Source organism: Myotis myotis, unplaced genomic scaffold (assembly GCF_014108235.1).
Source record: "Myotis myotis isolate mMyoMyo1 unplaced genomic scaffold, mMyoMyo1.p scaffold_m19_p_9, whole genome shotgun sequence".
Taxonomy (NCBI): Eukaryota; Metazoa; Chordata; class Mammalia; order Chiroptera; family Vespertilionidae; genus Myotis; species Myotis myotis.
The window spans coordinates 69,544,592-69,566,830 of NW_023416401.1; the positions used below are offsets into that span (position 1 = coordinate 69,544,592).

General features: G+C 42.3%; 1 protein-coding gene and 1 pseudogene across 1 annotated transcript in view; one reads left to right on the forward strand and one right to left on the reverse strand.

The window, feature by feature from the left end:
- Window positions 1–22,239, forward strand: part of LOC118663645 (SLX4 interacting protein) — a 194,863-nt gene that overhangs the window by 3,499 nt on the left and 169,125 nt on the right. The window contains exon 3 of the mRNA XM_036323486.1: window positions 13,290–13,345. Coding sequence (XP_036179379.1) covers window positions 13,319–13,345 — 27 coding nt within the window. The 5' untranslated portion in view covers window positions 13,290–13,318. The remainder of the gene's footprint in view (window positions 1–13,289; window positions 13,346–22,239) is intronic.
- LOC118662472 lies at window positions 12,483–13,024 on the reverse strand (annotated as a pseudogene).

Below are 22,239 nucleotides of genomic sequence, written 5' to 3' on the forward strand. Positions count from 1 at the left end.
GTCTGGTATGTTGTGATGTAAATTCTGTTCTGACCAAAACCTATGTGCATATTTTTACTTTTAATTTATTAAATGTTGGCCTGCATGTATTCAGCAGTTAAATATTGATTTGAAAAACTTTGGGCCATGGTTTATCAAAATTTTTTTTTTGGCACCTTGCTTTCTTCTGCCTTGCTTTAATGAGAAGTCTAAATCTGATTTATCTCAGGAGTTTAATGTTGCTACTCATGAAAATTACCTGGGGAGTTTTGTAGTTTGTTTTTTTTAAAGATTCCAACCCAATGTCAGCAGAGATTGAGACCTGTGGATGGAATTAAGGAACCAGTAAGGTATTATAGCAGCGGTTCTCAACCTGTGGGTCGAGACCCCTTTGGCGGTCGAACGACCCTTTCATAGGGGTCGCCTAAGACCATCTTGCATATCAGATATTTACATTACGATTCATAACAGTAGCAACATTACAGTTATGAAGTAGCAACAAAAATAATTTTATGGTTGGGTCACAACATGAGGAACTGTATTTAAAGGGCCAGAAGGTTGAGAACCACTGTATTAGAGAAACTGCAAATGACTTTTACATTTTCCACATTGTTGTATGTTAGATTTTTATCTCCCTTACATGATTTTACTTTAATTAGGAATGTGAAGGCAGTTAAGATAATCGGACTGGGAATGTGGTGAATCACCTTCTCAGTAATCAGTCAACTTGCATTTATTTATTCTATGTCCTAAGCAAGTTGTCCAGCCTTTCTGTCTCTTCTTCCTCCATCTATTCATTGGGGAAAGCAGAATGAAGACCCTGTTGTTTTTTATTTAGACACATGTGAATGTTGCAAAATGTACTGAATACTTATATCCTGGGAATATAGGGAAGAACAGTATTTCATAAGTGCAATATTCATTGCTTCTGATTTTCACATAAAAGCATACCTGGTTTTATTGAAGTTCACTTTATTGCATTTCACAGATCTTGGGTTTTTTACAAATGGAAGGTAATACCCTCCACCAGTAAAAAGATTACAACTTGCTTTATTGTAATTCGTGCTTTCTTATGGTGGTCTGGAACTTAACCGATGTTATCTCCGAGGTATACTTGTACCAGGCCAGGAAGATGTATTTTTTTAATGGTTTTCTTTTTAAACAATTTTATTGAGCTATAATTGTACAATTTTATGTGTTTTACATGTATATACCAGTGAAACCATCAGCACAATCAAAATAATATATCTGTCACCCACAAAAGTTTCCTCTTGTCCACTGTAATCCCTTAGGCCCCTATCATTCATTAATTCATTCGTTCATTCATTCATTCATTCATTCATTTATCTGGCTGCTGTCTTTCAGGCAACCACTAATTTGCTTTCTGTCACTAGATAAGTTTGCATTTCCTAGCATTTTATCTAAATGGAATCTTACTGTAGGAGCTGTTTTTTGGGGTGGTTGGGTGTTGGAGGAGATTCTCTCACTCATAATTGAGAGCCATCTTTGTTTTTGTAAGTATCCTTTGTAATTACTGGGCAGTATTTCATTGCCTGGATATACAGTAATTTGTTTATACCTTCACCAGTTAAGTGGCTACTCTTGGGTTGTTTTTATTTTCATAGTGTTATTTTCACATTGCCTTGTTCTTCTCCAGTTTATTTGAATTGGAAAAAAAAGTAATTATTTGGTGGCCAAATCTTCTACCTACAATGTAACCAGGAGGTGATAGGAATAAAATGTGTTTGTATTGGGACTTTACCTTTGCGCAATATATGAATTGTTTCTGAGTGAAAGATGTTATGGCCTTTTTGAAAAGGTGAAATGTATGCATTGACGTTTTAGTGGGCTGTCTCTCTTGTTGTGTACATGTCTAGCCATTTTAAGCTTTATTAAATCTTTAAAGTTTACTATTTATATATTACTATTTAGGGATTGATAATAATAACTCATGCACCTTAAGTAACCTACTCATTAAGCAGCAAAATAGAGATCTATGAAGTTAAGCCTAATGTTATAAAACTCCCTTTTGTCAGTAAATGGAGAGTACCACTTATATCTAACGTTGATTGATGTTGTACATTTTCAAAGTCTTTTTGCTTCTATTGTAGCAAAGCAGTGCCTTGTGTTTATTATGGTATTGACATTTTGTGCTTGAATAAATCACAGCTGGTCACTAAAATTGGATAGGCTTATGTTAGTTACAGGATAATATATAGAATATTGCAGTTACAGTATATTTTGGGCACCTAAAAGTTCAATTGTGTTATTATTTTGGTTTAATATACAGTTAGAAAAGATTGGGATTTTTTGTTTTGCAATTTTAAAAAAAATCTTAATTTACATGTGATAGAATTTACTCTTTTATGTATAAATTTCATGAGTTTTGACCAATGCATTGATTGTTATAAACACCATCTCAATCAGAATGCAGAACAGTGCCATCAAACCCCCCACCCCGCCCTCCAATTTCCACTACCCTTTGTAGTGACCCTCCACCACTCCACCACAGTAATCAATGATCTGTTCTCCGTCTCTAGAGTTTTTTCATTGAAAGGATTAGATTTTAAGACAGTTGCATTAATGATTATCAGAAGACAGTTGCATTAATGATTATTTTTCCTGTGGTGAAGTGACTGGAAAACAGTTATCAGAGTGGGGCTTAGGTTGATTATGTGCTGTCTTCTTGTGCTCTCAGTGTTTATGATTACAAGAGGCCCGGCACATGAAATCTGTGCATGGGTAGGGTCCCTAGGCCTGGCCAGTGATCAGGGCCAATCAGGGCTTTCCTTCCCCCAGCTGCCAACTGCCGGCCAGGGCCTTCCTTTGCTCTGCACCGCCCCCTGGTGGTCATAGGGAGCGGTTGAACTCCTGGTCGGCCAAACTCCTGAGGGGACAATTTGCATATTAGCCTTTTATTATATAGGCTGGTTAACAGAGACTGAGCACTCACTGTGCCCAGGCACTGGGCCAAATATTGCATATCTGATCTTGCATAATCCTCACAGGACCCTTGAGATAAAAAACTACACAGAGACTTAGAGGAGTTGAATAGCCTGTCAGAGGTCACATGAAAGGGCAGAATTTGAACACATGTCTATTTTACTAGAATTTGAGGACTTTACTGCCCCACGTGGTGGTTCCTATGTCTGTTTCTGACAAATATTAAAAAGTAGACATTGTCTATTATGAAGCATCCTATACAGTTCTGGGTGGGGATTTTCTGTGGGTACATCAGGAAGGGGAAGCCCAGATCATGGGTCAACTGACTGGGTTAAGGGTATAGAGTGACTGTTCTGTGAAGTTAATCATGATAGAGGATTTCAATATTTGACCAACATTTAAAGACAAAAGAAAAAAAACACCTTTTTTTTTTTTCTTTTTTTTCCCATTTTGCGTTATCCTGCTTCATTGTTGGAGCTTCTCAGTTTTTTGTTTCTATTTTGTTTTTCTTATTTTTATAAGCTGGCTTTGGCTTTCAAAATTACCATGTGAATAATAGGAAAAAGTGGTTCTTTTTACACTGAAGTTGCCTTTTCAAAGTTTATCTAGGCTGTCACCAGCAAGATCTTTGCTCATTTGTCATTTTTCCTTAATATTTTGTTAAAGTTTATAATTCCTTCCTTGATACTTTTTTTTTCTTTTTGGTGATAAAATTGGATAGGGAAAAGGGAATGAAATGATTTCTCATTCCTGAGTTATAGTTATTTTTTCAGAAGTTCTCGGCCTTTATTGTTTTCAGTGTCTGCTCCCATAGCCAATGAAAGTATTTTTAAAAATGATTGGAGGAAGTATAATAATTTTTTTGATAAAATATAAAATCCAGAGATTAGAAATCTGAAGTTATTTTCTGGACTTCTTAATCTGGAGTGGTTGCTTTGGCTTTGTCACACAGGCCGGCAACGCTAAAAGGAAGACAAATGTGAATTTCAGAGTGCATTGGATTTTCCCACCAAATAATCTAGAAGGTCATTGACTTTCTTTATTAGAATTTATCTCTGCTTTGTATTTAAATGACAGGACAATCATGTGACGTTGTTTAATCTACTTCCATTCCCTCCCCAAGTTAAGTTTCTTAAGGATTTTAGGATCGTTCCCTTTCTACTAAAGACACACACACACATATTTTTGGTGGGGTCTTACTCTGTCAGAGTCTCCTCTTTGTGAAAGAATGCCTGTTTTCGGGCCAGGGAAAGTGGGTTCAGGAATGATGAAAGAGAATGAGACCAGTATTTTGTGAGATTTATAATATACCTTAACTTATCAGCATGCTTATGCAAGTTATATGCTTTTAGATATTTGGAAAATTGACCTTTTTGGAGATTGTCTTGATCTACTGAAAAACATGCAATAAAATAAAAATTTCACTGAATTTAGACTTGACTTGGCAGCTCTGATAGCAAGGCTTTTTAACCCCAGGCATGCTGCTCCCTCCTGAAAGCAACTTTAAGGGCCCAGCAAAGTAACTTTTTAAGATGCATACTTGCTTGTTATGTGTGTGCACATTTACTTTCTAGTGATCAATAAAACAAGTCTAGAAAGACCTCAAGATGTTCCCAGGTTTAAAACCTAATACAGAAGCTAATAATATCTTTTTTTATTAAAATGAATGTTAGGATATCAGTATTTTAAAGAGAAAAGAAATTATGTACTGAAGAACTCACATTTATGGCCCAAATTTAAATCACACATGTGATCTGTTGCCTATTATTTTCAATACAAAGCACTTTGATCTTCTGTTGGCATGTTTATATGTTTCTCAACTTTGGCTTCATGATACATATGGCTTAAGTGTTATTATGTGTTGAAATAGGCTCAGTGCTTTGACTTCCTTTTAAGAAACCCTAAGGTGGGATTTGGGGACAGTAAAGATGCATTAGATAAATAGGTATAGATCTAAAAAGATAATAACACAGTCTGTAGCTCTTATTTAGTAGCCACAACAGACTCAAATCAGCAAACTTTTGATGCGTACGTGTGCCATGCACCAGGTATCAAAGAGGACAAGAATGGACCTCAGGAAGCTTATAGTCAGGGGAGAGAGACTGAGGACCTGAGTTATGTGTAATTCGGTGAGCTAAGTGTGAACGTAGAGGTAGTGGAAGGTGCAGGTGTGGCCTGGAAAAGGAAGCCGTTCACTCTGGACATTCTTGGATAGCTCCAAGGAAAGGTGGCATCTGAGTTGGGTTTCCGAGGATAACTTGCCTTAGGAGAGAAGACATCCTGTGGTGCAGCATGCCTGGGAGAAGGTGGGAGAGCCAGAGCAGCATATTCAAGGACACGTGTCAGAATTTGGCTATGCGGAAGCATTGAAGGTGCCTGAATCGTGAGATGGAGGTGTCGGCAGGTGCTGACAGAGGGCCTTTGATGCTGGAGGAGTTTTGAGTAGGGGACTCCTGCTTAAGTACCTCTAGTGATGGATTTTAGGATGGAGAAGTGTAGGGATGGAAAGAGGAGATACTTGAAGAGGCTATGGTTGTGGAGGAACCTTTATGTACTTAAGTAGGGGACTCCTGCTTATTTGCTAGCTCTGGGATCTCCTAGCAAATAATGATTTTACCTTCCTGTGGGACAGTTTTTGGCTGTCATCCCTTGTGCCCAGATGACAGTGTGTGCATGCAGTAAGAGAAGAGAGCGGAGTGTGTGCTGTCCCCAGGTTCCCTGGTAAATGGTCTTTCTGTATTTAGACTTCATGCTTTTCAGCTTTTATAAAAGGACTAGAGGCCCAGTGCACAAATTCGTGCATGGGTGGGGTCCCTTGGCCTGGCTGGCAACCGGGGCCGATTGGGGCTGGCCAGGAGGAGGGACTGTGGGAGGTTGGCCGGTCGGGGGGAGGGACTGCAGAAGGTTGGCTGGCCATGGGAGGTTGGCTGTGGGAGCGCACTGACTACCAAGGGTCAGCTCCTGCATTGAGCGTCTGCCTCCTAGTGGTCAGTGCGCATCATATCTACCAGTTGGTTGTCTGGTCATAACGGTCACTTAGGCTTTTATATATATATATATATATATATATATATATATATATATATATATATATTTATATATTTATATATTTATATATTTATATATTTATATATTTATATATTTATATATTTATATTAGGGGCCCAGTGCACGAATTCGTGCACTTTGAAAGGAGCTATTGGCCATGAGGCTGCAGTAGGCACAGGGGTGGGTCTTGGCACATCCTCCATGCCACCACCTGGCCCCTCCCGCCATGGCCCCCAGTACCCTGTCTGCCGGCAGCCCCACTCCAGCCGCCACTCCCATACGCTGACTGCTCCCACCCCATTTGCACCCACTGAAGGTGTGGAGTGATTGGGGCCGGCGTCATCAGTGGGTGTGAGTGGCAGCTGCTGCCCTGATCGCCGCTCAGGAGCAGGGGGAGGTGGGGAAGCCCTCAGGTGCGATCAGGGCCAGCAGCTGCCAGCTCACATCTGCTGATGGTGCCAAGCAATCGGGACTGGCACTGGGCATCAGCATCAGGTGCGAGCAGTGGGTCTGGCGCTGGCTGCGGGTGCAAGAGGGGCCAGTGCTGGCAGTGGATGCGAGCAGCGGCTCCAGTACCAGTAGTGGGTGCGAGAGGCAGCTGCGGCCCCGATCTCCCCTCAGGAGCAGGAGGAGGTGGAGAAGCCCTGAGGGGCAATTGGGGCCGGCAGCCACCACTCGCACCCGCTGATGGTGCTGTATGATCGGGATTGGCACTGGGTGCCGGCAGTTGGTGCGAGCAGCAGCTCTGGCACCTGCAGCAGGTGTTGAGCACTGGGCGGGACCGCGGTGCGCAGGAGGAAAGAATTTTCAGTAATCACCACAGGCTCGTCCCGATGACAGTGACCGGCGCCCTGCCTTGATCTGGCACCCCTGCTCACCTGCTCCACCATCCTGCCATGGCTGACGCCCGCCATATTCCACGCATGCCTCCTGGTGGTCAGCGCACGTCATAGTGACCGGTTGTTCGGTCATTCAGTTGTTCAGTCGTTTGGTCTATTTGCATATTAGCCTTTTATTATATAGGATTGCATTGTAATAGTTTTGCTGTGTCTGGTAAGACAAACCCCCTCCTTTGTTTTTCTTTTTGCAAGTCTTTTTTTGCTCCTCTTTAGATTCCCTATTCAAGGTTGTGGTTAGAATTACATTAAGTTTGAAGATCAATTTGAGGACTTCTTGCATATATCTTACTAAACTTATTTCTAGATATTTTACAATTGTTTAATGATATCTTAATAAGTCTACACTTTCTACCTGTTCCAAGGAAATTACTTTTAAGATTCACCATTAAGCACATTTGCTACATTTTTATAAATCAGTGGTTTGCAACCTGTGGGTATGACCCCTTTGGCGGTCGAATGACCCTTTAACAGGGGTCGCCTAAGACCATCCTGCATATCAAATATTTACATTATGATTCATAACAGGAGCAACATTACAGTTATGAAGTAGCAACGAAAATAATTTTATGGTTGGGTCACACATGAGGAACTGTATTTAAAGGGCCAGAAGGTTGAGAACCACTGTAAATGCTTTATTCAGATAAGAAATTTCTTTTTATTCTTAGACTTCTAATGTTTTCTTAAATTTTTATCTGCCTCTATAAAATTAAAATGGTGATGTGCTTTTTTTCTACTTCAATTTTTTTTTAATGTGGTGCCTAATTGACCTTGGCAGTGCTGCAGGTGACAGGTGGTGCTAGTTTGTCCTCAGTGAGCTGACAAGATCTTCTCTTGCCCTTGGTCCTCAAATGTGAGACCCTTGCCCCGTCCCCAGGTTCTCAATTGGGGAATAGATGGCATGATTGGAATAAAAGTAGGTATAAGACCTCTTTTTGTCCTAAAATTGTGATTTTTTGAGGTTCCAGACATTATAGAAACAAATGAAAAAAATATATACATACTAGTGGACCAGTGCACAAAATTCATGCACATTAAAAGGGAATTAATTAGAGGAAATATTTTAATATTGCTTTTTGCCCTTTCTCTATAATAGAAGTGTCAGAGATGAAAGAAAATTAGTAAAATGTATATGAAAATCCTCCTGTCAGAGTCTGGGGCATACCTCAGGACCCAGAGTCAAGTCCCCACCCACCCGCATGTACCTCAAAATCGCGTGAGACCCAGACCCAGCTGGCCCCACCCCCATTGGGTGAGATCCAGACCTGGCCGGCCCCATCCCTGTCCAGCCCTGCTGGGCAGGGGCACAGCCTCACCTGGCACACCCTCAGGTCCCCTGGCCTGGCACCGGGGCGGGGGACGTGGCCTCAGGTCCCATGGCCCCGGGGCGGGGGGCGCAGCCTGAGGTCCCCTGTCAAGCCGCGCCGGGTGTGGTGCATGGCCTGAGGTCCCTCTTCAAGGCCTGCGGGGTGGGGGGCGCAGCCTGAGGTCCCCCTTCAAGGCCTGCGGGGTGGGGGGCGCAGCCTGAGGTCCCCCTTCAAGGCCTGCGGGGTGGGGGGGCGCAGCCTGAGGTCCCCTGTCAAGCCCCGCCAGATGGGGTGCATGGCCTGGGTCCCTCTTCAAGGCCTGCGAGGTGGGAGGCGCAGCCTGAGGTCCCACGTGAAGCCCCGCTGGGCCGGGGGCACGGCCTCAGGTCCCCCGTCAAGCCCTGCTGGGCGGGAGGCGTGGCCTGAGGTCCCCTGTCAAGCCCTGCTAGGCAGGGGGCATGACCTGAGATCCCCCGTCAAGCCCCACTGGGAGGGGGGCGCAGCCTCAGGTTCCCTGTCCCAGCGCCATGCAGCCTCAGGTCCCTGCTGATCGCTCATTACGGGAACCCTGCCTCCATTTCGGGTGCAGCCATCTTGTGAAGATGCGATGGAGTGAGGGTCAATTTGCATATTACCTCTTTATTATATAGGATTGAGAGGTAGAATGCCACATAGTATTTAAAAATGGATTAAAAATATGCAAATGTATTATATATTTTCTTTTTCTCATGCAGCCTATTTTACATTAGCAGACCATATAATTTTGTATAAAAATATATGCTTTAAGTCCTAGATTCCTACAGATTACCGTTTTAAAAATGGGCTTTGACGATATTTTTTGAAGAATCCTATTCTTAAAAAGTAAATGCAGCTGCTCTTTAACAATTAAAAAAAGGGGGGGGGGAAGAAGAGTATTTTAAAGAGTCTACTAAAACTTTATTGTAAGTTGAAAATGTAACCTTCACTGTAATATGGCTCATAATCTATCTAACAGTAGATGTGGTCTGAAAGCTTTGTCACAGCCTTGATTGTGGTCAACCTGTCCTTCGGAAGAGGAAGGACAGATGGGAAAACTAGTGTATAATTTAAAATAATTAGATCACACATGTTTCAGCTTTGGTTGGGTACTTGTTGACAAAACTCCTTTTCTCTATTTTTAGCTGAACCATTTGTGTGTCCTCTAAGTGCCCCCAGTAATGAACTCCCTAAATTCTTAGCAAAAGTTATTCAAACCCAGTTTAATATATTTGAGGGAACTGATTTTATGTTTACTAGGCTCAAATAATATAATTTTAAGGATCTATCTAAAGTTTTCAGTCAACCTTCATAAATTGTTTTCAAATAAATGTTCCACTTTCCAGGAACTTAGTTTTTCCATTAAGTCCTGTGTCTAAATGGACTTGCTAAGTTGAACATAATTTAAATTTTTTTCTAAATCCTATACATTAATTAGGGAATAGAAATGAATAATTGAAATGATTTAGGGCTTAGATAAAAATATTTTTCTCCACTTAAAGAATTAGAATGAAATATTATCAGATTAAAAATAAATCATCAGTCCTAACCGGTTTGGCTCAGTGGATAAAGTGTCAGCCTGCAGACTCAAGGGTCTCAGGTTTGATTCTGGTCAAGGGCATGTACCTCGGTTGTGGGCACATCCCCAGTAGGGTGTGTACAGGAGGCAGCTGATCGGTGTTTCTCGTTTCTCTCTCATCGATGTTTCTAACTCTCTATCCCTCTCCCTTCCTCTCTGTAAAAAAATCAATTAAGTATATTTTTAAAAAAATAAAAAAATAAATCATCATTGATTAGGTAATAGTAATTATTACTATTTTCCCAGGGCTTAGTGTTTATAATTGCTTATGTTGGGGGCCTTCATATGTCATTTTATTTAATCCTTTTAATAATTTTGAGTTAAAAATTACTATTTCTGTTCTCTAAGTAAGTAAGTAATCTGGGACACAGAAATTATTAAATTTATTTAATAATAATAAATAAATGTGGTGCCTAATTGACCTTGGCAGTGCTGCAGGTGACAGGTGGTGCTAGTTTGTCCTCAGTGAGCTGACAAGATCTTCTCTTGCCCTTGGTCCTCAGATGTGAGACCCTTGCCCCGTCCCCAGGTTCTCAATTGGGGAATAAGATGGCACGATTGGAGTAAAAGCAGGCCAGGCCGAGAGACCCCACTGGTGCACAAATTCGTGCACTGGACCTCTAGTCTATATACTATATAAAAGCCTAAGCGACCAGCCAGGCCAGGTTGAGGGACCCCACCGGTGCATGATTATGGCTGGGGAGGTATGTGGGAGGTTGGCCAGCCAGGGCAGGACCATGGGAGGGCTCCGGGGCATGTCCGGCCCATTTCACTCAGTCCTGATTGGCCGGACCCCAGCAGCATGTTTGGTGGGAGCGGTGGTGGCAGCAGGCGCAGTGGGCCAGGATGAGTGGTTCAGCGCTGGGGCCCCGGCTCGGGCTCCTCCCCAGCCGCCTGCCACTTTGCGCACTGCTACATCCCTCAGGGAATGTTGGACTGCTGGTTTAGGCCCAATTGCCACAGGCCTGGCCTCTAGTATTCTATAGTTTTGGTGTACAAATATTGTTTTTGTTTTGTTAAATATTTTTAGTAAGTATTTTTTTTGATGGCTATTATAAATGGAATTGTCTTCTTAATTTCATTTCAGGATTATTTATTGCTAGTAGATAGAAATAGATCATTTTTAATATTGATTTTATATCTTATAATCTTGCTAAACGTGTTTATGTTAGTAGTTTATTGTTCTTTATCCTTTAGGATTTCCTACATATAAGAACATGTCTTTTGTAATAGATATGGTTTAACCTCTTCTTCTTTCCCAGTCTGGATGTCTTTTATTTTTCTTGCCTAATTCCCCTGGCTAGAACCTCTAATACTATGTTGAGTAGAAGTGGCAAGAGCAAACAGCTCTGTCTTTTACTCATCTTAGAAGGGGAAAGTGTTCAGCTTTTCACCATTAAGTATGATTTAAGCTGTGGGTTTGTTTGTTTTTTTATAAGTGCTCTTTATCAGGTTGAGGATGTTTATTCTATTACTAATGAATTGGATTTTTTAAATAAAAAAATGGGTGTTATTAACTTTTTTGAATTTGAGATGATCATGTGCTTTTTTTCTTTCAATTAATCAATGTGGTGTGTTATATTGATTAATTTTCAGATGTTAAACAAACCTTATATTCCAGAGGTAAATCCAACTTGGTTGTGATGTATAATCCTTTTTATATGTTGCTAGATTTGGTTTGTAATACTTTGTTGAGGATTTTTTGTATCTTTATTCATAAGGAATGTTGGTATATATTCTTGTGATTCTCTGATTGGTATTGGTATTAGGATAATAGTGGCCTCATAGAATGATTTGAGAAGTTTTTCTTTTTTTCGGAGGGGGGTGTAAAATTGGGTAAAATTTTAAAGTGGAAAACAAATACACTGTACAACTTGAAAGAGATTTGAAGCAAATTGTGCCATAAGCAGATTTTCTTTAGGTAGCTAAACAAAGTTTAAAAAGCAAGTAACAATAAAAGAAAATGTTTCTGGTATAGGACCAGCAGTATTAAAAAATAGCATGCGAGTACCTGGATAATACACCTGTTTTGCAGTAGTGCAACTTTTAAGTGCATATTGTTGACCATCCATAGTCCACGCAGAGTTACAACCCTACACTTCACCAACAACATTCTGACAGTTGCTAAAGAAAACTACTTTAGAAAAAGGCATAACCCAGATGTTCCCTCATTTGACCAACTCCACCTAAGTTTAGGTTTGCAGAGGACTTAGGTATATCCAGAGTAAGCCACAAGCAACATGTTTGATCAGTTATTTTATTTTTTTATTCATTTTTAGAGATGGGGGGAGGAGAGAAGGGGGTCAAGAGGGAGGGAGGAAGGGAAAAAGGGATAAAAGGAGGGAGGAAAGAGGAGAGGAAAAGAGAGAGAGAAAAAGAGAGAAACATTGATTTCTTGTTCCACTTACCCATGCATTCATTCATTGGTTGATTTCTGTATGTGCCCTGACCCAGGATTGAACCCGCAACCCTGGCGTGTAGGGACGACACTCAAACCAACTGAGCTACCTGGCCAGGACTTGATCTATATTTCTAAAATAAGGTTGCAGGACAATGATAAGTAAGATAAACAAAGAAAACATGGAGGAATGAAGTTCTAATTACTATACCTGCATATTTATTGACAGTAGAGGGAAACCTTTTACAGATAAGTTACAAAGAAAAGGCAAATAAATAATTTTGTACAACAAATTGAACACATTCTGTACAGATGTTGTCACTTTGCTGTCATCATTTGTACAACTCTTCATAGTTTACTTGACCATCGCCATCAGTATCTGCTTCCGTGATCATTTCATCATCATCATTTTCATCTGTTAATTTCTCTCCAAGGTGTGTCATCACATGTTGAAGCTCTGCTGCACTAACATAGCCATTGCCATCCTAACCAAACACACAGATACTTCTCTAATTTTTTTCTTCACTGTCTTATTTTTTTTCGCCATCATTGTCAGAAGTTTCAGGAAGTCAGTTGTACCATTACCCTCAGCATCTATTTCATTAATCATGTCCTATAGCTGCCTCTGTGGGATTCTGTCCAAGAGACCTCTTACAGTTCCCAATTTTTGTTGTTGTTATAGTTTCATTACCACCTTTATCAAATAGTGAAAAAGCGGCTTTGAATTCTGCAATCTGCTCTTGAGTCAGTTTGTCAGCCTTCTGTGCTGCAAGTGCTGTTGGTCTCCAAGACGTGACCACATAGCCACTCAGCTCACTTGCTCCCCTCGGACTCGAGAAGTTTTTCTTATGCTTCCGTTTTATTAAAAAGTTTGTGAAGGATTAATATTAATTCTTCTTTAAACATTTGGTAGAATATATCTGGGTCTGTGCTTTTCTTTGTGGGAAGTTTTAAAATTACTAATTTAATCTAATATTTTTGTTAAGACTAATTATAAGTGAACATTCATCTTGCAAATACCAATTGATATTTGACTATTCAGCCAACTTTTCTCCCGTGTAATATTCAAATAGATAGAGATTTTTGATATACTTACTTTTAACTTTATTTTTTCTTCTGTTAAAGGTCTGTAACTACTTGGGAATCAGTAAGCCATGGCATCAAAGAAATTTGCTATTAAAGTAAGTAATGCTTAATAATCTTCTTTAAAATGATTAATCACTTTCTGGTATAGCTAAGTTCTATGTTAATTGAAAGTAGAATCTCTGAACTTTTCTTCTATTCTTTAAATTTGGTTCTCCACTGAAAACTTTAAATAGGGGATTGAAAATTTTCATGTTTAGAATGAAAAGGGGGAGAAAATTTGTAGTTTATATGATTATGGGAGTTGCTGACTTCTGACCAAAAGGCATTACTCAGTCCTTAATTTAAAAATTATCATTCACATTGTATGTTCATGACATAATTTTTTATTCTGACAAGCAGATGAAAAAGAAAAAGTAGGCATCAAATGTTGCACCTGGTGAATGCCAGGCAAGAGTTCTCTTGCCTGGCTGCCCTCTTTTGCTTTCCTTTTACAAGTGTCTCTTCTCTATCCCTGAATGTTTGGCGCTGGGAGGATTGTGTATGTGGGAATGAGGCGGGAAGAACTGATAAATAGTGGGTATAAGGTCTCAGAGATGCTTTCATATATATTGGCTCATTTTTAAGGGTATTTTCTCTATCCTACATTTTATTTAGTATGAATTCAAAACACCAAAATAGACAAATTAGTTAACCAGGTCAGATACTATTTAAAATTATAATTGTATCTTTTTAGCATGTCAGTGCTTATTTAGATTTACAACATATTTATAAATTCTATTGCTTATAGTCATTTCTTACTGGTATACCAATTGTTCTGTATTATTTCTCTCTGTGAGAGATTATTAAGTGGTGAACTTTCACTATTTGTCTAAAAATATATTTTGATCTTATTCTAGAAAATTATATAGTTTGTTATAGAATTCTAGGTTGAGCATTATTTTTCCTCAACACTTTAGAGATATTTTTCCATTATCTTCTGGAATCTACTGTTGCAACTGAAAAATGTTTTAATTATCAATTTAAAATTTACATTTAGTGTCTTAAAAAATGAGCCATTTTGTTCTTTCTCATGATTCTGTAAGTTGCCTGGTATCAGTGGGGTCGTTTCTCTTTTTGATGTTGCCTGGGGCTACAGTTATCTGGGGACTCAATTCAGATAGACCATCAAAGATGACTACTCACAGTTAATACTTGGCTGCATGTGGAATCATACTTGGGACTGTAAATTGTTGCCCTTCTAGTTCTCATTTGTGTGGCTACTCTGCATGGGTTGGGCTTCTTCTACCTTGGTAGCCGAGATTTGAAAGATGGTGTCCCACAGCAAGAGTTTCAAGAAGAAAGAAGTGTAATTTGCCAGTCCTCTTATTGGCAGCCAAAGTCTCAGGTGCCATTTCTGTGGCATTCTATTGGTCAGTGCATTCTAACCCAGCCCCAGGGAAGCTGCACCTCTTGATATGAGAAGCAGTATGCACTTACAGGGAAGGGGAAGCTTGGTGGGGGAATCTGTGGAGACTAGTTACCACAGAAATCTGCTGTCAGCCTCATTGTGATTCCTTTCTTTGTTATTGGTCTTTTCTGTCTGGTTGCTTTATAAGATTTTATTTCTCTTTGTGATGTTCTGCAATTCTCCTATTAAATCTCAAGATAAAGACTTGCATTTATTTATCTGACTTGGGATGCGATATACATCTTCATTTGAAAGATTCAAGTTTTTATTCGTTGTGGAAAATCTTGATCATTTTCCCTTTGGGTACTGCGCCTCTTTTTTCTCCCCCTGCGTAATCTCAGTTTCAGCCAAGTAGAACTTGAAACTCTTATACAGTGGGGCCTTGACTTACGAATTTAATTCATTCCGTAACGGAGCTTGTAACTCAAATTACTCATATGTCAAATCAAAAAGTGAACGAGTGAGACACGTGATGCTGGGCTGATGTTGTGGCGTTCACTGTGACGTTCGCTGCGCCAACTAGCGGTGGGGTATCTGAAGCTGGCTCGTAACCCGAATTTTAGCTCGCAACTCAAAGCAAAAAATTGGCTGAGAGACGGCTCGTATCTTGAAAAACTCGTTAGTCGGGACACTCGTAAGTCAAGGCCCCACTGTACGGAGTTTGTTGGATAGTCTCATATAATAAACTAGAGGCCTAGTGCACAAAATTCATGCACGGGTGCGGTCCCTAGGCCTGGCTGGCAATCGAAGCACAAGTGTCTGGTGTGGAAGGGCAGGTCCCAGCGGACCTTTGGGCCCTGGGCAGCACTGGGCCCCCGGGCCCCCACGAGACCCCTCCTCCTGAGTCACAGTGCCCGAGTCCCCAAGCAGAGATGAAATGAGCACAACTGGACGCCATGGGCAGGGGCATGGCGTGGGCCTCTGGGCCGCCCAGCGGTGCTGCATAGAAGCTGGGTGGGCAGCGTGCTTTCTCCTGGCCGGCCTCACAGACTGGCTCCTGCGAGAACCCACAGGGAGCCCGACCAGCTCCTGTGGTCCCAGCAGCTGTGGCCCGCTCACCCGGAAGAGGGTGTGCAGGTGCAGGGTGGGCTCCTCACAGGCATCTGGCACCTGAGCGTGGGGGCTTCCCTGGCATGTGAGTCCTGGCGTCCCAGAGGAGGGTAGCAGGGGGAGTGAGAGTGAGCTCAGTGGACCCCTTGCATTCTCACCGCACCTCCATCCCATCACCCCCGCCCCCAGGTAGCTGGCGAGAGGTTGCAGCCCCCCGCCCGGGTGCCGCAGGAGGTTGGTCGCTGCCATCCACCCCCAGTTCCCTTCACCTGCTCCATTATCCCACCGTGGTCCTGCTCTTGCTGGGGTCTGTCGGGCCCAGCAGTGCCTCCACTGCTGCCTGCTGCCAGTGCTGCCTTGCTGATGCCCTCCATGTTCCACGTTGCCCCCCTGGTGGTCAGTGCATGTCATAGCGAGCGGTCGAACTCCCTGTCTCCAGGTCGAATGACTGCCCGAGGGACAATTTGCATATTAGGCTTTTATTATATAGGATAGTTTCTTATGTGTTAGAGGGGTGACATTAACTTATCCAGGATTGAGCCCCTCTAGGCAGTCTGCTCAGAAAAGGGCTGGGCCTCTTGCAAAGTTCTGCCCAAACTGGCTGTGACCCAGTAGAGGAAACAATCCTGGTCAACCACAAAGCTTGGACTCCCATCCCTAATTATGCCAGAGATGGGTCTGCTGATTTCCAGGCCATACACACTGATGTGGCAAATCCTGCTACTGTACTTTCCCATCTCACAGTTGTATCATGAAGGCTTAGAACCTAGCTCTTAGATTATGCGAAGCAGGGGAGTTACCCCAACCATGAGTATCAAGCTAATCAGATAGGGATATAAACAGGGTCCTGAAGCATTATATGAAAGACTTTACACATCACATTGTGATGGTATTCCTGCCTCTGATCACACAGGCAAAGGCCAGTGCTTCCCTAATCATGCGGCTTAAAAGCCCCAGGCACTGCGATGCCATTCTGAATATCTGACATCTCACCCTTCCAGATTGCTGTGCATGTCCATAGTGTCATGATTAGTAGGGGACATGCACACTTAATGATGTTGTTACCATGTGCCTTCTCTGATGAATGCTGTTCCAGTAATCTTGTATGAGTGCTGCTTGGCCATTTTCATTTTTTTTTCCTCTTCTTTTTCTGCCTCTATGTTGCATTCAGAGTGCTGTTTATCAGACCTTCTTTCTTTTTTTTTTTTTTTTAAATATATTTTTATTGATTTTTTACAGAGAGGAAGGGAGAGGGATAGAGAGTTAGAAACATCGATGAGAGAGAAACATCGACCAGCTGCCTCCCGCACACCTCCCACTGGGGATGTGCCCGCAACCAAGGTACATGCCCTTGACCGGAATCGAACCCGGGACCCTTCAGTCCGCAGGCCGACGCTCCATCCACCGAGCTAAACCGGTTTTGGCAGACCTTCTTTCATTTATTAAAAACTTTGCATCTATATTTAAGCTATTAATCTACTCTTTATTTTTAGTGACTGCATTTTTCATTTGAGAATATGTTTGGTTATTTTTTTAATTCAAAGGCTGCTAATTCTTTTTATATACTCGTTCTATTTTTTCAACATGTTTTCATTTCCTCCTTTTATGTCCTTCATAATTTTAAATTTATTTCAGTCTGTTTTGGATTGTTCTATTATTCCAACTATTATTTATGAAGTGTGGAATAAATTGGTCACTGAAATTATTGGATTGTTCATTGTGTAATTTTTAATTGTATACACACACACACACACACACAAGGGTGGAAAGACCTATGAGCCCCACAGAGCAGTTGAGTAGTTTCAAGTTTACTTCTGCTGGAGCCCTTGGCATTTCAATGAATTTGGACTAGGTTTTATATTAATTTCACGGCTTTGGATTCCACCACCTTGTGTGTAGTATAACTTTACAACTCAGAACAGAGTCTGGCACAAGGTTGGTGTTTGAGTAATTTCTTGGTTCTTCTCCCTTCTCCTCCCTCCTCCCACGGCCCTGGATAGATGGCAAGCTTCCATGTTGTTTCCCTTGGTTAGCGAGCAGAGATTTTTTATTTTATTTTTTTACATTTCCACGAAGGCTGCAGTTTGTCGTGACAGTGAAGGAAAAAGCTCTATTAAGTAGTTCCTATTCTAAGAAATTATGGACAAACTTGTCCATATGAACCAGAGAGTATAGGAGGATATGTACAGATTGAGTACTTATTCGTGTGTCAGGCATTGTGTGAAGAACTGAAAGTTGAAGTTCTTTACAGCTTTGGGCTTAACTAGAATGGGTTCATTCCCAACTCCCTTTTCTCTTCTATCCCTTTGGGGCATTAGGATACCAGCTCTAAGTTATCTTGGTTCTCAAACATTCTGAAGGCCAGGCTTGAACCTTCCAAAGGAGAGATGATTTCCCCCTCAGCTTTGTTGAGATATAATTGTCATATAATATTGTTAAGTTCAAGGTGTACAGTGTGACGATTTGATAAACATATATATGGTGAAGTGTTTACCACAATAAAGCTAACACATCCTTCACCTCACATAATTATCATTTTGTTGCTATGCTGAGAATATATTTTTTTTAAATATATTTTATTGATTTTTTACAGAGAGGAAGGGCGAGGGATAGAGAGTTAGAAACATCGATGAGAGAGAAACATCGATCAGCTGCCTCCTGCACATCTCCTACTGGGGATGTGCCCGCAACCCAGGTACATGCCCTTGACCGGAATCGAACCTGGAACCTTTCAGTCCGCAGGCCGACGCTCTATCCACTGAGCCAAACCGGTTTCGGCTATGCTGAGAATATTGAAGCTCTACTCTCATTGCAACTTTCAGATATACAGTACAGCATTGTTAACTGTAATCACCATGCTATACATTTAGATCCTTATAACAGGAAGTTTGTAACCTTTGAACAACATCTCCCCATTTCCCCCCCTGCCAACTATCACTCTACTCTGTTTCTTTGAGTTCAGTGTTTTTATTTACTTTATTTTTTAAATTTTAGTTTTTATTAATGTTGCTATCCAATATTATTTTGTATTAGTTTCAGGTATACAGCATAGTGGTTAGAAAATCATCCTATGTAATAAAGAGCTAATATGCTCATTAGACCCAACAGCAGAACAACCATCCGGATGACCTTCTGGACGACCTTCTGGACTAAGCTGGGGCTGTGAGGGCTAGTCGAGGCAGCTGGGGCTGCGAGGACTGAGCCCCTTGCACAAATTTTGTGCCTTGGGCCTCTAGTCTATTTATATAAAAGCCTTAAGTGACTGGTTGACTGGTTCGACTGGTCACTATGATGTGCACTGACCACCAGGGGCAGATGCTCAACACAGAAGCAGTCCCCTGGTGGTCAGTGTGCTCCCACAGCGGGAGCGCCGCTCAGCTGACCGATGGGCGCCAGACGCAGGGCTCACGGCTGGCCACTGAAGCCCAGAGACCGCAGCGGAAGGACAGCGAGCCTACAGAGTGGTGGCAGTGGCAGGCATAGCAGGGCCGGGATGAGCAGGAGTGACAGGCAGCATTGGACTGCTGGTTTTGGCCGATCCCCAAAGGCCACGCCAAGGGACCCCAATGGTGCACGAATTCATGCACCGGGCCTCTAGTATACTTTATAAAGTGACTTGAGGTCCGGTGCATGAAATTCATGCATTGGGGGGGGAAGTGTCCCTCAGCCCAGCCTGCACCCTCTCCAATCTGGGACCCCTCGAGGGATGTCTGACTGCCCGTTTAGGCCTGATCTCACAATCCAGTACTGCTGGCTCCCAACTGCTTGCCTGCCTGCCTGCCTGATTGCCCCTAACCACTCCCCTGCCAGCCTGATCGACACCTAACTGCCCCCCTGCCGGCCCGATTGCCCCTAACTGCCTCCCCCTGCCAGCCTGGTCGCCCCCAACTGCCTCCCCTGCCAGCCATCTTGTGGCGGCCATCTTGTGTGTTGGAATGATGGTCAATTTGCAGATTACCTCTTTTATTAGTATTCCCCCAGTATTTCAAGTATGCACCTGGCACTGTACATAGTTATTACAATATTATTGACTATATTCTTTGTGCTGCACTTTACATCCCTGTGACTATTTTGTAACTACCAATTTATTCTCCTTAATCCCTTCACCTTTTTCACCCAGCCTCCCAACCCACTTCCCCTCTTGCAACCATTAGTCTGTTCTCTGTGTCTGTGAGTCTGCTTCTATTTTGTTTGTTTTGTTCTTTAGATTCCACAAATAAGTGAAATTATATGGTATTAGGGGCCCAGTATACGAATTTGTTCACCTTGAAAGGAAATGTGGGCCACGAGGCTGTGGTGGGCACAGGGGTGGGTCTCGGCCCATCCTCTGTGGTGCCGGCGCCGTCAGCAGGTGTGAGCAGTGGCTGCTGCCCTGATCACTGCTCAGGAGCAGAGGGAGGTCGAGAAGCCCTGAGGGGTGATCGGGGCTTGCAGCTGCTGCTCATACCTGCTGATGGTGCCGAGCGATCGAGACTGGCACCGGGTGCCAGCTGCGGGTGCAAGTGGGGTCGGGGCAGGCAGTGGGTGTAAGCAGTGGCATCGGCGCCGGCAGCAGGAGCGAGAGGCAGCTGCCGGCCCCGATCGCCCCTCAGGAGCAGTGAGAGGTGAAGAAGCCCTGAGGGGCAATCGGGGCTGGCAGTTGCCACTTGCACCCACTGACGGCGCCAAGCAATTGGGGCCATGCTTGGCATCTGCAGCAGGTGCAAGTGGCAGCTCCAGGGCCAGCAGCGAGTGGGAGCAGGGCTGGTGCCGGCAGCAGGTTCAAGTGCCGGGCGGGACCGTGGCGCGAGAGAACAAAGAATTTTCAGTAACCACCAGAGGCTCACCCTGATGACAGCGACCAGCGTTCTGCCTTGGTCTGGCGTCCCCGCTCACCTGCTCCACCATCCCACCATGGCCGATGCCTGCCACATTCTGTGCTCTGCCACCTGCTGCCAATGCCCACCATGTTCCGCATGCACGTCGCCTGGTGGTCAGCACATGTCATAGTGACCGGTTCAGTTTGGTTGTTCTGCCATTCGGTCTATTTGAATATTAGGGTTTTATATATATAGGTTTGTCTTTCTCTGACTGGCTTATTTCACTTAGCATAATATCCTCTAGGTCAGGGGTGGGCAAACTTTTTGACTCGAGGGCCACAATGGGTTCTTAAACTGGACCGGAGGGCCGGAACAAAAGCATGGATGGAGTGTTTGTGTGAACTAATATAAATTCAAAGTATACATCATTACATAAAAGGGCACGGTTTTTTTTTTTTTTTTAGTTTTATTCATTTCAAACAGGCCGGATCTGGCCCGCGGGCCGTAGTTTGCCCACGGCTGCTCTAGGTCCATCCTTACCTGTCATAAATAGTGAGATTTTATTCTTTTATATGACTGAGTAATAATTCATTGTATGTACATACTACAACTTTTTATCCACTGAGTTAGATGTTTTTAGATTCCATATATTAGTGAGATCAAACAGTATCTGTCTTTCTTATTGTCTGACTTATTTTACTTAGCCTAATGCCCTCAAAATCTGTCCATGTTGTTGCAAATGGCAGGATTTTCTTTTTTATGGCTGAATAATATTCCACTGTGTGTTTGTGTGTGTGGGTGTGTGTGTGTGTATCACATTTTCTTTTTCTATTTATCGATCAATAGACACTTAGGTTGTGTCCATATTGTGGCTATTGAGAATAATGCTGCAATGCATGTGGGAATGGGGGTATCCTTTCAAGATAGTGATTTCATCTCCCTTGGATATATACCCAGAAGAGAAATTTCTGGATCATATGGTAGTTTCATTTTTAAGTTTTTGAGGAACACCATACTGTTTTTCATAATGGCTGTACGATATTTACATTCCCACCAACCTGGACTAACCAGGGTTTCCTTTTTCCCATATCCCCACTAGCACTTATCTTTTGTCTTTTTGATAATAGTCATTCTGACAGATATGAGGTGTGGTTATTTTTTTAAAATATGTTTTTACTGATTTTAGAGAGAGGAGAAGGGAGAGGGAGAGAGAGAGAGAAAAACATCATTAGCTGCCTCCTGCATGCTCCCTACTAGGGATTGAAACCTGGGAATGTGCTCTGACCAGGAATCAAACTGGCAACCTCTTGGTACATGGGACTGTGCTCAACCAATTGAACCACACCAGCCAGGACGAGGTGTGGTTTTGATTTGCATTTTCAGAGGAGTAATTATTGAGTGTTATGGTTAGGAATTTATTAATTAATAGTTTTTTTTTAAGAACCAACTTCTGACTGATTTTTTCCTTGTATAATTGTTTTCTATTTTATTGATTTCTTCATTTCCTTTCTTTTGCTTTCTTTGAGCAAATTTGCTCTTCTTTTCCCAGTTTCTTAAAATGGAAACTTAAGTCATTGATTTTGAGCCTTTCTTATTTTCTAATATATACACAACTGAGCCACACCGTCCAGGGCTCTAGTCATACTTCCAGGGCTCTAGTCATACTTCTTAACCTAAAGTCTACTTGTTTCAT